The following is a 13,972-nucleotide window of genomic DNA, read 5'->3' as shown; positions in this document are numbered from 1 at the left end:
GCAGTTGCTAGCTGTGCCACTAGAGATCCTGGTTTGAGTCCAGGCTCTGTCGCAGCCGGCTGCAACCGGGAGACACATGAGGCGGCGTACAATTGGCCCAGCATCGTCCGGGTTAGGGTAGGGTTTGGCTAGCAGAGATGTCCTTGTCCCATTGTGCTCTAGTGACTCCTGTGGCGGGCAGGGTGCATGCACGCTGACACGGTTGCCAGGTGTACCGTGTTTCCTCTGACACATTGGTGTGGTTGGCTTCTGGGTTAAGCAGGCATTGTGTCAAGAAACAGTGCGGCTTGGTAGGGTTGTGTTTCGGAGTATGCATGGCTCTCAACCTTCGCCTCTCCCGAGTCTGTACGGGAGTTGCAGCGATGAGACAAGACTGTAACTACCAATTGGATACTATGAAATTGGGGAGAAAAAGGGGTAAAAGTAAAAACAAATATTACTACAACAACAACAAAAATAATCCCTTAAGTAGTTAGACTGCAAATAGATAAGCACACAGATTCTCCACAATACATTTCAGGTGCAGTTAGATCATCTTACAGTATACCATTTTTTTATATATATATTTTTTTTTACATATACAGCCATACATTATCATAAGAGATGCACTTCTGTAATTACTTTTCTATAGAACTCAATGGGACAGTTTCCTGGACACAAATTAAGCCTAGTCCTGGACTAAAAAGCCATTTCTATGGAGATTCTCCATTGATCATTATTTTTAGTTTAGGAAGAGGCTTAGGCTTCCCTATAGGAATTCTAGAAACCTACAAGAAAGTTAAGAGTTTACCCGCGTGGGCATTCTAGAAATGATACCAGCTGACACCGAGGTGACGACGTCACTGACGCAGGCCAGTGGGGTTCCATCCTTCAGCAGGCTCACCACCAGCTCTACAACCATCAAGCCCATAAAGAACGGGGTGGCCTGTAGTCACAGCAGAGGAGAACAAATACGAATCAACAGTCCAAGCACAATGAAAACTCCACCACTTCTCAGTCTTGTGTTTCCTTGAGCGCTTACAGTAACCTCACATGTTTGTCTTGGAAAATGAACTAGAAAAAGGGCTTTCATGTCTTGTGATGCATGATGTTTCCCTGATGGCTCTATGGTGAAGCTACACAGGGATAGTCACATATCATCTCTCCCTGAGGATTTATTTCAGCTTCCAGTGGAGAAGAAAACACTCGAACAACTCATACAAATAATATTTGGAGGAACGTTTCATTTCAATAGGTCTCGTTACATCACATGACCAGACGACTACACGTGCACGTTTCGCAAACAACATGTATGATTGATAATAGGTCAGACTGAAGACATGAATACCTGATGCGTCTGAATATTATCCATCCATATATAATAAGTAATATAAAAAAGTGGACCATGTCTGTAAAATGTATATACTATGTTCATGTAACAAAGGGGAAAAAAAGAAAAAAAAAGATGCTGTAAAAACAAAGTTATTATTTTGTCCTCCGATTAGGGCAATTTTTGGATAGGCCAAAAACAAAACAAAAACATTTGTGTCTTCATATGGCTAAAGTTATTCTATTCTCTTATTTAGTATTCCATTCTATAAGTATGCTACATACAGTATCTGCTGCATTAGGTATTACGTAGGTGTGGAGTATGCAAGAACAGAATGGGAGGTACTTGCTAGGAAATGACTAGAGGTTACCAAAAATGGTTTCCATCATGTCATAAGTGTGTTGGACCTGTTGGCTAGTCTTAGGAAATGACCATGTCACTCGTGATTGACCTGACCTGGTCACCTAAACCTTCATCTGGTCATGTGACTGCACCCAAGGGGTGTGTGTGGAACGTGGATCGCTAGGTGTAGAGCTGGAGGTGGAATAGGATGTGTGTGTGTGTGTGTGTGTTAGTGCGATCTAGAGGACCACGAGGGACCGACGATCACACGCTACACTCCAACATCTGGCAGAGGACTGACAGACTGCATTTAACAAATGGGCTCAGAGCGCAAGCACTCTCTCTCCAAACCCACTGAGTGAGAGAGAGATTATCATTTTGGATTCTGGCTTGAACGTTCCCTCTTTTTCTCATATCTAGAGTATTGTTTTACCTCGTCAGGGCTGTGTTCTTGACAGCTTTCCACTTTATTTGGGAAGGAATTCAGGTTCTCATGCCATGCGAAAAAGGGGATGCCGAGGGAATGGGTTGTTTTGGACTTTTAAAAAAAATCATTCTTAATGTGTTTGTTTGACCTTCACAATCACTGTGTTTACTCTGTGTGGCATTTTCCTCCAAACAACAGGACAAATGAAAACAAGTCTTATGAAGGCTGTAACATACTTTGGGCTTGTGAAAATTGTCAAGGGAGTCTTTAATAGTTTTATATAAATCTCTGTTTTTGGTCTTAGATCTTGCAAAGCGAATGACATTGTGGAACAGATGTTGGTATTATCCCATATAGGGCCATTTTTATCAGGCTGTAGATGAGTGACGTTAGCCACGGGTTTGTGATGGGGAAGACACAAACCCTGTACACTCTCTTATAATCAATTAAACTATGGCAGGAATTAAATCAGACAAGCAATGTTTATTGCAGTGTTTTTATTTAAAAACAACTTATTTACATGCTGAGCTATGATGATAATCCCGCTATACAGAGGTTCAACTGACCAGTGGCTTTTGTAGAGGGACAAGTAATGATGCTTTGTGGGTGACAGTTGTTGATGTGATCAGAGGGTCCCGGGTTTGAGCCCAGATTGAGACAAGGAATGGGACGGAAGCAAAAATGTTACAGGTGAGCTAGTTTGCTCCTGCAGAAACAGGAAATGTAGATTATAATTCAGTGACATTTTTGTAGGTGTTGATACATTTTTCGTACGGGAAAATCAAGCATGAAATTTCAAAGTAGAAATTACAAACTTCAGAAGCCTTTTTTAACCTCATACACTGCCAGTTCTACATTTCCTGCAATGCATGAAAATTATCCTGCAACAGGGTGATCAAATTAAGATCCTGCACCTGTACATAGTCAACCAAATGTTTTTGACACTTACATGTAGGCTATCCTACACAGAGTGATGACTACATCACAAACAACACTCAGCACCGAAACAAGCGTGACACACCCATGCAAACATCACATGCAACTCTGTAACAATACTGAAGTAAATGAGGTTGTTTCATTACAGTTTGTTTGGAGCAGGATTAAAACACTGAGGAGTCCTGCTGTTTGGGTAATTGTTTTTTCTCGAGTCACATGGCTTTATAGAAGCCTGTTAAAACGTGAGCTTTATCCCTCAAATAATAAACATGTTGATTTTAGGATTTCGCTAAACCTTTATCATCCAGATGTCACAATAAAAAGTATTGGTGTGTTCTGTTCATTTGTACTGGGTGCTCAAGTCAAAAGTGGTCCTAAAATACAACAATATTTAACCCCCGTTGTGTTCGTTTCATGTTAATTAATTCTGCCACATTATAGCTGATTACAAATCCATAATAACACATATGATCACCTAATGTTGTGTTAGATCATTTTATCAACTTAAGTTATTGTGAACATTACACGTTTTGAACTTCTATTTGCTATAAAACTCACTTTGAGTAAAAAAAGCATAATGTATGGATTATTTTGACAATAATAAATACTCAGATGAAACATATTGTGCTATCTATCACAGACTACTTTGTGTTAAAGTTTAACAAGGACTCTCTCCTCCTCACCAGTGTCATGATCAAAGATATGATCAAGAGCCTCATATACAGTATATTGTTTGGTCATTGTGCTGCCACAGAATGAATTGTGAGCAAGGCCTCAAAAAAACTTTATATACCAGAGCTGCAAGAAAAGTTCTATATATTATTGAAACAATGTTGCGATTATTTGTGAGAATGTCAACAGGTGTGGTTCCTGTAGGGGAAAGGTTCCTGTGGGGGTTGCCATGGAAGGGGAGTGAGGTTTGTGTGTGTCACTACTTCCACCGAAGTCGGCTCCTCTCCTTTTTCGGGCGGCGTTCAGCGATCAACGTCACCGGCTTTCTAGCTATAGCCGCTCCATTTCTCATATATCCATTTGTTTTGTCTTGTTCCATTACACACCTGGTTTTCATTCCATAATTACTGCATGCATTTAGTCCTCTGTTCCCCACCATGTCTTTGTGTGTAATTGTTTATTGTTATGTGGATTTTGTCAGGGGCTATACTTTTGCTATGTTCTGTGTTTCTGGCACATTATTGTTCTTATGTGCTGTCATTTTTTGGACCGGAATTAAAGTGCGCCTGTTTATTACATTCTGCTCTCCTGCAGCTGACTTCGCCTGCCGTACACACCCCTGACAGTGCGTGTGTGCGTGTGCTCAAACACACATGCATATGGGGGTCTGGGAGAGGAAGAGTGTCCATCTGATGAATGGGCATGTGCCTGAACTCAATTTTATACACTAATTGTAGTCTCACCCATTAATTTCTAATGACCGGGAACACCATAGGTGTACAAAAGTTATATAAAACACCCAAAATGTTGATGAAAATCATCAAAATGTATTTTGTCTGTTCAGATGCCCTGTGTGGACAAAGTCATTGAACTTTAAGACAATCAGATTAAATTAACTACATTTTTCAGAGAGAAAGGGTCAATTCAGGCGGGTTGACCCCCCCCCCATTGGACTGAACAGGGCACACCTCCCCATGCTCAAATACAGTTTGTCTAAAACTAAGGATTTGAGAGAGAATATGAAAATAAATGTACTAATATCATATGAAAAATACAGCCAACATTCAAGCCCATATATGACAAACAATAACAGCAGCTACACTGTTTGTATCGTTTATACGTCATGCAATAGCTATATGAAGAGTTTACGGTCTTAACTAGGCTACTGCAGAAACCAGTGTAGTGATATCGTCACTCTATAGCACCACTTCCCTGACAGTTCCTACAGGTTTGTGACCATCTTTGTGAATATACAGTAGCATATATGATATCATTCAAACTAAGTGTGCAGACTTTCCTTCGCTATGTTTATACATTTCAAGTGTGTCACTCCTAGCATGAGCACCACATTATCGATTGTCAAAAAAACAAACACAAAACCCATCAAACCACTCCGTTTTTAACAGCGAACTCACCTGCTGAACGTACGGCGGGACATCCTCCACATTTTCAAATGACGATTAGTTTGGTGTGACAATGTAAAACATGAACCTAATACCCTTGGTCAATGAGACTAGGTCCATGAATTGTGCCATTGTATGCGCCTTCAATCCGTCAATCCCTCTACGCAAGGTGATGCTAAACCAATCGTCTGGGGAATTTTAATTACTTTAACACACATAGTCATCAAATGTCATTTGAACTGAGAGATAACTGTGTCGTTCTATTGGCACTCTTCAGAGGCAGGATACAGTAAATGGATCATAGGTCAGGTGTGGGGTTGGTTGTTTTGTCTCAGGACTGACAATGCCTTCAGCTGCCATTAAATCTTCCCATAGTATCAATTCCAGAAATGAAAAGATAACAAATAAGTGTGGTGGTCTTTCATGTATATTATGAAGAAACCCGCTATGACATTGTCAGACCATTCTGTCTGTGGTCTGTCTTTACTCTTACATTCCATTGATTTGCAGGTCATGGATAATTGTTAGGTATCGAATAGTGAAGCCCTATTAATTCACATGACATGTAATTAGCCCATTAATTGATGTTAAATATGTAAACTTTCAAAGTAAACTTTTTTCTTGCTGGAGAGGAGAGACTATTTCGAAAAAGGAGAATGTTGCATCACCTGACATGAAAAGAAGGCAGAGAGCATTAAATTAATCAACTGCGCATAAAGAAGATAATGGAGAGATGGGTGACATTTGGTGTACAAACTGGGAACAGTTATCAATTTTAGAAATCCTCATTGTAAAAAAAGACTTGCAATAGGTGATTGCGGATTTAATTTAAAGGCCCAATGCAGCCGTTTTAATCAAAATAGCTGTTGTTGGGAAAGGTTTGTGATGCTCTTTGCTATTGGTCTATTAACCAATGTACTAACCAAAACTCCCGCCCATGTAAACCTGCTGATTAGAACAGGGGTTCTTAAACTTTTTCAGCAAATTCATTGCCCTTATGCCTAAAACAAATGCAATATAGACAAAAAAATAACAATTAAATTAAATATCCATATAAATATATATTAATGTTTATTTTCCCCCCATTAAAAACACTCTTACATATCTGTCTAAGTTGGAACTGTTGCCATTAAAATACAATAAATAATTTTCATTCTGAACTGGAATAAACTGATTGATCACATCGCACAGACAAACAAGAGAACACACACACAGGCGTTTTGATAGTGCAACCCTAAGTATCAGTACAGATGAAAAATGATCAGGCCTATCTTGCTGTAGAAATTATTGTTGAAAGAAAGTTTAGGTTGGAACTGTTGCTGTTAAAATACAATACATATCTTTTTATTTTGAACTGCAATAAACTGATTGATCACATCACACAGATGTAGACCAGAACACACACAGTCCTATTGAGAGCATGTCTATTCTGGGCTCCGTTCCTGACAGTACAACAATGAGGTCATGCTCAGCCTTGAAAATCTTTTCTGTACTTGTTTTTTAAGTATGTCAGAATTGAGAACCCTGACTCGCATAGGTATGTGGTGCCAAACTGGACCAGAACATCTTCTGCTTTCTCAGTCAGGCAGGTGTAACGACTGTTGGTGGGAGAAGGTGAGGACCAAAGCGCAGCATGGTACGTGTTCATGTTTGTTTATTGACACTGAAAACTAAATACAAAAATAACAAAAGGGAATAACCGAAACAGTCCTGAAAGGTGAAAAACACTCAACAGAAATCAACTACCCACAAAACCCATGTGGGAAAAAGCTACCTAAGAATGGTTTTCAATCAGAGACAACGATAGACAGCTGCCTCTGATTGAGAACTACACTGGCCAAACAACAAAGAAATACAAAACATAGAACATAGAATGCCCACCCTAGTCACACCCTGGCCTAACCAAAATAGAGAGTAAAGGCCTCTATGGCCAGGGCGTGACAGCAGGAGACCGCTTCCTGCTGTAGATGAGCAACCCATAACTGTGTTTGGCTCAAAAAGCATCTTGCTTCAATCAGTTTATTCCAGTTAAGAATAAAAAATTAGGATTGTATTTTAACAGCAACAGTTCTAACCTAGACCAGTTTTCAGCAATAATTTCTACAGTAGGCCTGATCATTTTTCATCTTCATTTGTACAATTACTAGGGTTGCACTACCAGTAGATAGCTTACTTTGGCGAATAATAGCTATGTACAAGGCCAGGGGATTGTTTGAAAGAGAAGCTCACATCTACTACTATGAGAGTTAGTTAGTACTCCCGTATTTCTGTTATAAAATGACAACAATGCCTTGCTAGCTTACTTACTTTTCCACTGTCGAAGCAGTTTCTTGAAGCATGTTGCCCTGTTCTGAAAGAACTCGTTGGGTTTACCATCATGCAGTGGATGTTTGGTCAGGATGTGTCGTTTCATTACTTAGCACTTCCCCGCACAAAACACATTGTGGGCGCTCCTCGTTATAAATTTCTGTGAAAGAGAAACTCATCGCTGTTTATGCGTTTCATGACAATTGAGCTAAGTCAAAACTTGTGGCTAGCATTAATCCATTTGATGACAGCGGCGAGTGTGAATGACAAGTCAGTGGCAGACAGCGCATCATCTGCTGCATCGCGTGTTTCGCGGAGTAATCTTGCAGAAAAAAAGATCAGGTAAACCGTGAAACACACAGGCATCCAGTGATGCCAATTTAGCATTTCTGTTGCTAGATTATTTTTTTTCAAACAGCACCTAGCAACAAATTTAGCTGCTTTTAAAAATGTATTTGGAACTTTTAGCAACTTTTGAAACGTGAGTCAAACGCTAAAATGCACGCATTTTCCCTCTAAATGAGACAAAAACGATTTCCAAAAACGAAGTGCATTGTGAGAAAAAACGAAGTGCATTGTGAGTGACGTCAGCAGGCGCTCAGCTCGTGCACAGGCAGCAGCAGGGCAGCAGCAGGCCAGCAGCAATTTCAGCAAATGTTGGCTGACTGCAGCAGCAGTAGTATGCGTTCGACGAGACAAACCCAATGAATATAGTTGGTCACAAGTGTTTGATCTTGAACAGAACTTACAACATCAATCAACATGTCTCAATCAAAATTGTACAGCCAGAAGTACAGAAAAGTGGGAGTCTGTACCTGAATTTAAAGGGTGACTGAAGCCAGTAATTGGGGATGATTTGTCGGGCATACTGTGCCTACTGACATCAAAAAACATTGTGCTACAGCAAAGCATATAAATAAATCAAAACCATACAAGGCTGTCTACATTACCACAGTTGGTTAAAAAAGTGGATAACTGCAAATTGTTCAGAATGTGTAGGTTTACTAGTTGAAAAGAAAATGTAATTGTTCAATAATTCAATGTGTTGTGTTTAAAAATAAATATGTGATCATATAAAATGTGTTGTGTTTATATTACTTTTACAAATAAAAATATATAATAAACAAACAAATCTAAAAAAAAATGTCAAATCATATTTTTCGGGGAGATGGCCAGTCAAGTAACGTTATTGTGTATTCTATGTACTGACGTCATCACACAACGACATCACAGCGTCATTTAGCAACTTTTAGCAACAAATCGACCTGCGTCTAGCAACTTCCCCTGAAAATTAGTTGGCAACACTTGCAGGCATCTCCCTCTCACACTAACGTAGCTGCCAAACTGAGCAGAGAGCGCATTTGGCCAAATCAATTCCAGAAATTAATTGAATAATTATACATTTACTCTGACAGTTCGCAACACACAACTAACAGTGGGTCGCAACCCATACGTTAAGAAAGGCTGGATTGGAAGGTCTGTATAGATTGTATTTTCAACCAGCAACTATCAGGAAATAACACTGACCAAATTTCATCACACTTTTACACTGTTAGCTGCTGTACAATATGATACAAAACAAAGTAAAAACAGAATTTTGACTGCACTGTGCCTTTAATAGGTACAGTATGATTGTAATTGATTCATACTGTTTCATCATGTTTACCACACAGTTAGCTTTTGGTCAAAACTACACTTTATTGCTAGCTTGCACTAAAAAGTTCACAGTCTCCAAAATACTGTTCTAGCTCCAATTTAGAATGCACACTCACATTGTGGTGAAAGAGGAGATCAAGTCTTGAAATTATTCAATGATATTGTAATAGAATATGATCCTTTCGCAGGTTCTCCTGAGGGGCTTTGGCAGAAGTCCCTACCCTGCCCTGAGGAAAAGGTGAATTAGTCATGCACCCCATCAATAGTTCTCTACACGTTGGCTAATGTATAATTCATGTCATCTCAGTTCACAGCATAGTCATACATTACCCTGGATTCATGTGGATGGAAGGAATCATGACGTTATTCAACCCAACGTGAATTCCATTTACCTCTGGTTTAATTTATTTGATCTGAGAAGCATTTCAGTTATCACGACTTCCTCCGAAGTCGGTCCCTCTCCTTGTTCGGGCGACGTTTGGCGGTCAACGTCACCGGTCTTCTAGCCATCGCCGAGCCACCTTTCATTTTCCATTTGTTATGTCTTGTCTTCCCACACACCTGGTTTCAATTCCATCAATTACATGTTGTGTATTTAACCCTCTGTTCCCCCCATGTCCTTGTCCGGTATTGTTTATTGTAAGTGCTTGTGCACGTTATGTCTGGTGTGCGTCGGGTTTTGTACCCATTTATTGATTGTTCTGTTTTCCGGTGGGTTTTATTATTAAACTGCGCCGTTGGAAACACAGTTTTTTCTCTCCTGTGTCTGACTTCTCTGCCGCCAGTACACACCCCCTACAGAATACCGAACCAAACTTATGGAGTCAGCAGGAGCAGGTACCCCGGGTATAGGGGTGGAGGAGCGCGTCCGGGAGCACGCAGCAATGCTCCACCATCTTGGCACCGCCATGGACCGCGTTGTCCAGACAATGGACTGCTGGGAAAGACAGGGAGTTCTCCCATCACCTCCACCAGCACAGCCGGGGTCTCCACTACGCGTCCCGCCTTCTCGTGGTCCCAGTGGGATTCGTCTCTCCCTTCCCCAGGAATACAATGGGACGGCTGCGAACTGCCAGGGGTTCCTCTTGCAGCTGGATTTATACCTGGCAACCATCCACCTGGCTCCTTCGGGCCGAGAGAGGGTGTGCGCCCTCGTCTCGTTCCTCACCGGGAAAGCCCTGGAGTGGGTGAATGCCGTGTGGAGAGAGGGAGATGCGGTGTTAGACCAGTTTGAGGAGTTCAGCCGCCGATTCCAGGCAGTTTTTGACCACCCGCCCGAGGGTAGAGCGGCGGGTGAACGGCTATTCCATCTGAGGCAGGGGACGAGGAGCGCCCAGGAGTTCGCCCTGGAGTTTTGAACGACAGGGCCCTGATCGACCATTATCGCTGCAGTCTGCGCGAGGACATCCGTCAGGACTTGGTCTGCAGAGACACCACCCTCACGTTCGACCAGCTGGTGGACCTGTCCATCCGGCTGGATAACCTGCTGGCTGCCCGCGGACATTCAGATCGTGATCTGTTGGTTCCATCCCCCCGCACCCCCTCTCCGATACCCATGGAGCTGGAAGGGGCGGTGCGCAGGGAGACCGGAGGGGGTTTCAGCTTGTCTGTGCCGGGTTGGTTCCTCTGGGGATCGAGGCAACAGGTAGGGCGCTCTGGCGTCACCCCAGGTGAGCCGGCACCATTCTCACCCAGAGCCCTCTGTCGCGCACATGTTTGTGTATGTCACTTTTTCTGAGTTTTCCCAGCATTCCAAGCATAAGGCGCTCGTCGATTCAGGCACGGCTGGGAATTTTATAGATAGATCATTCGCCCATAGTTTAGGGATCCCCATTGTTCCCATGGCTGTGCCTTTCCCCGTTCACGCCTTAGTTAGTCAACCATTAGGGTCAGGGTTGATCAGGGAGGCCACCGCTCCTCTGGGCATGGTGATGCAGGCGGGTCACAAGGAGAGAATTAGTCTCTTCCTTATTGACTCTCCTGCGTTTCTTGTGGTGCTAGGCCTACCCTGGTTAGTTTGTCATGACCCCACTGTTTCTTGGCCACAGAGAGCTCTCACGGGGTGGTTGCGAGAGTGCTCGGGGAGGTGTTTTTGCCGAGTTGACTCAATTACCACCCCTGCGTTTCCCGTGGTCGACAGGGCGATTGCGCAATAAATCTCCTGGTAGACGCTGCACTTCCCAGGAGTCATGTGTAATCCCCTCTCAGAGGCGGAGACGGGGGCTATCGAAACATATGTCTCTGAATCCCTGCGTCAGGGGTACATTCGGTCATCCACTTCACCCGCCTCCTCGAGTTTCGTTTTTGTGAAGAAAGAGGGAGGTCTGCGCCAGTGTATTGACTATCGGGGTTTGAACCAGATCACAGTGAGGTATAGTTACCCGCTACCGCTCATAGCCACAGCGATTGAGTCAATGCACAGGGCGCGCTTCTTCACTAAACTAGATCTCAGGAGAGCTTACAACCTGGTGCGTATCCAGGAGGGAGACGAGTGGAAGACGGCTTTCAGTGCCCCCTCAGGGCACTATGAGTACTTTGTCATGCCGTACGGGTTGATGAATGCGCCATCAGTCTTCCAGGCCTTTGTATACGAGATTTTCAGGGACCTGCACGGGCAGGGAGTAGTGGTGTATATTGATGACATTCTGATATACTCCGCTACACGCGCCAAGCATGTGTCCCTGGTGTGCAGGGTGCTTGGTCGCCTGTTGGAGCATGACCTGTACATCAAGGCTGAGAAGTGCCTGTTCTTCCAGCAGTCTGTCTCCTTCCTAGGGTACTGCATTTCCACCTCAGGGGTGGAGATGGAGAGTGACCGCATTTCAGTTGTGCGTAATTGGCCGACTCCCACCACGGTAAAGGAGGTGCAGCAGTTCTTAGGGTTTGCCAACTACTACCGGAGGTTCATCCGGAGTTTTGGTCCAGTAGCGGCTCCCATTACCTCTCTGTTGAAGGGGGACCCGTTGGACAGGGCTTTTCGTCACCTGAGGGCTCTGTTTACCTCGGCTCCCGTGCTGGCCCATCCGGATCCCTCTTTGGCGTTCATAGTGGAGGTGGACGCGTCCTAGGCTGGGATAGGAGCTATGCTCTCTCAGCGCTCGGGTACGCCACCGAAGCTCCGCCTCTGTGTCTTCCTCTCAAAGAAGCTCAGCCCGGAGTGTAACTATGATGTGGGGGACCGGGAGCTGTTGGGGCCATGTTTTTCACCCGTTTTGTGTTTACCCTTTCCTACAGACCAGGCTCCCAGAACATGAAGGCAGACGCATTGTCCCGGCTGTATGACACAGAGGAGCGGCCCATGGATCCCACTCCCATTCTCCCCGCCTCCTGCCTGGTGGCGCCGGGAGTGTGGGAGCTGAACGCGGACATTGAGCAGGCGTTACGTGCAGAGCACGCTCCCGTCCAGTGTCCTGCTGGGCGTCTGTACGTCCCGTCTGCTGTTCATGACCGGTTGATCTATTGGGCCCACACGTCACCCTCCTCTGGTCATCCTGGGATCAGTCGGACAGTGCGCTGTTTGAGCGGGAGTTACTGGTGGACTACCTTGGCTAAGGACGTGAGGGTTTATGTTTCCTCCTGCTCGGTGTGTGCCCAGTGTAAGGCTCCTAGGCACCTGCCCAGAGGGAAGTTACACCCCTTACCCGTTCCACAACGGCCTTGGTTGCACCTGTTGGTGGAATTTCTAACCGATCTACCCCCCTCACAGGGTAAAACCGCGATCCTGGTCGTTGTGGATCGGTTCTCGAAGTCCTGTCGTCTCCTCCCTCTGCCCGGTCTCCCTACGGCCCTACAAACTGCGGAGGCCTTGTTAACGCACGTCTTCCGGCACTACGGGGTGCCTGAGGATATAGTGTCTGATCGAGGTCCCCAATTCACTTCTAGGGTCTGGAAGGCGTTCATGGAACGTCTGGGGATCTCGATCAGCCTTACTTCAGGGTTTCACCCCGAGAGTAATGGGCAGGTGGAGAGAGTAAACCAGGATGCGTTCGTGCCCTGGGCCGAGATGGCACAGAACTCGCTTCTCCACTCCTCCACTAACCTCTCTCCCTTCCAATGCGTACTAGGGTACCAGCCAGTACTTGCACCTTGGCATCAGAGTCAGACCGAGGCTCCTGCAGTGGACGACTGGTTCAGGCGCGTCCGTGTTCACCTCCAGCGCGCTGTGCTGTGCCAAAAGCAGAACGCAGACCACCACCATGGTGAGGCCCCAGTGTTCACACCGGGGGACCGGGTTTGGCTCTCGACCCGAAACCTGCTCCTCGACCTGCCATGAAGGAAGATGGTCCGCGGTTTGTGGGGACATTTAAAGTCCTGAGGAGAGTGAACAAGGCTTGTTATAGGTTAAAGCTTCCACCCGATTACCGTATTAACCCCTCGTTCCATGTGTCTCTCCTCAGGTCGGTGGTGGCTGGTCCGCTCCAGGAGTCTGAGGTGCGCGAGGTCCCTCCGCCCCCTCTGGTAATCGAGGGGGCCCCGGCGTACTCAGTTCGTTCCATACTGGATTCGAGGCGTCAGGCGAGGGGCCTTCAGTATCTCGTGGAGTGGGAGGGGTACGGTCCGGAGGAGAGGTGCTGGGTTCCGGTCGAGGACGTGTTGGACCCTTTAATGCTGCAGGAGTTCCACCATTTTCGTCCGGATCGCCCTTCGCCGATCCACCTTTCATTGTCCATTTGTTTGGTCTTGTCTTCCCACACACCTAGTTTCACTTCCATTACATGTTGTGTATTTAACCCTCTGTTCCCCCCATGTCCTTGTCCGGTATTGTTTATTGTAAGTGCTTGTGCACGTTATGTCTGGTGTGCGTCGGGTTTTGTACCCATTTATTGATTGTTCTGTTTTCCGGTGGGTTTTATTATTAAACTGCGCCGTTGGAAACAGTTTTTTCTCTCCTGCGTCTGACTTCTCTGCCGCCAGTACGCA

At 44.8% G+C, this 13,972-nt stretch overlaps 1 protein-coding gene across 2 annotated transcripts in view; it reads right to left on the bottom strand.

The window, feature by feature from the left end:
• Positions 1-8,756, bottom strand: part of LOC112230075 (alkylglycerol monooxygenase-like) — a 32,054-nt gene extending 23,298 nt beyond the window's left edge. For both annotated transcript variants that reach the window (XM_024396287.2, XM_042304553.1), the window contains exon 1: positions 7,397-8,756. In XM_024396287.2, the coding sequence (XP_024252055.1) occupies positions 7,397-7,468 (72 nt within the window). In that variant the 5' untranslated portion in view covers positions 7,469-8,756. The remainder of the gene's footprint in view (positions 1-7,396) is intronic.
• Between the last annotated feature and the right edge of the window lie 5,216 nt (positions 8,757-13,972).

The sequence above is a fragment of the Oncorhynchus tshawytscha genome, linkage group LG23, assembly GCF_018296145.1.
Source record: "Oncorhynchus tshawytscha isolate Ot180627B linkage group LG23, Otsh_v2.0, whole genome shotgun sequence".
NCBI classification, from domain to species: domain Eukaryota; kingdom Metazoa; phylum Chordata; class Actinopteri; order Salmoniformes; family Salmonidae; genus Oncorhynchus; species Oncorhynchus tshawytscha.
Note: the sequence above shows the minus strand (reverse complement) of the source record. Positions and strands in the feature narration are given on the sequence as shown.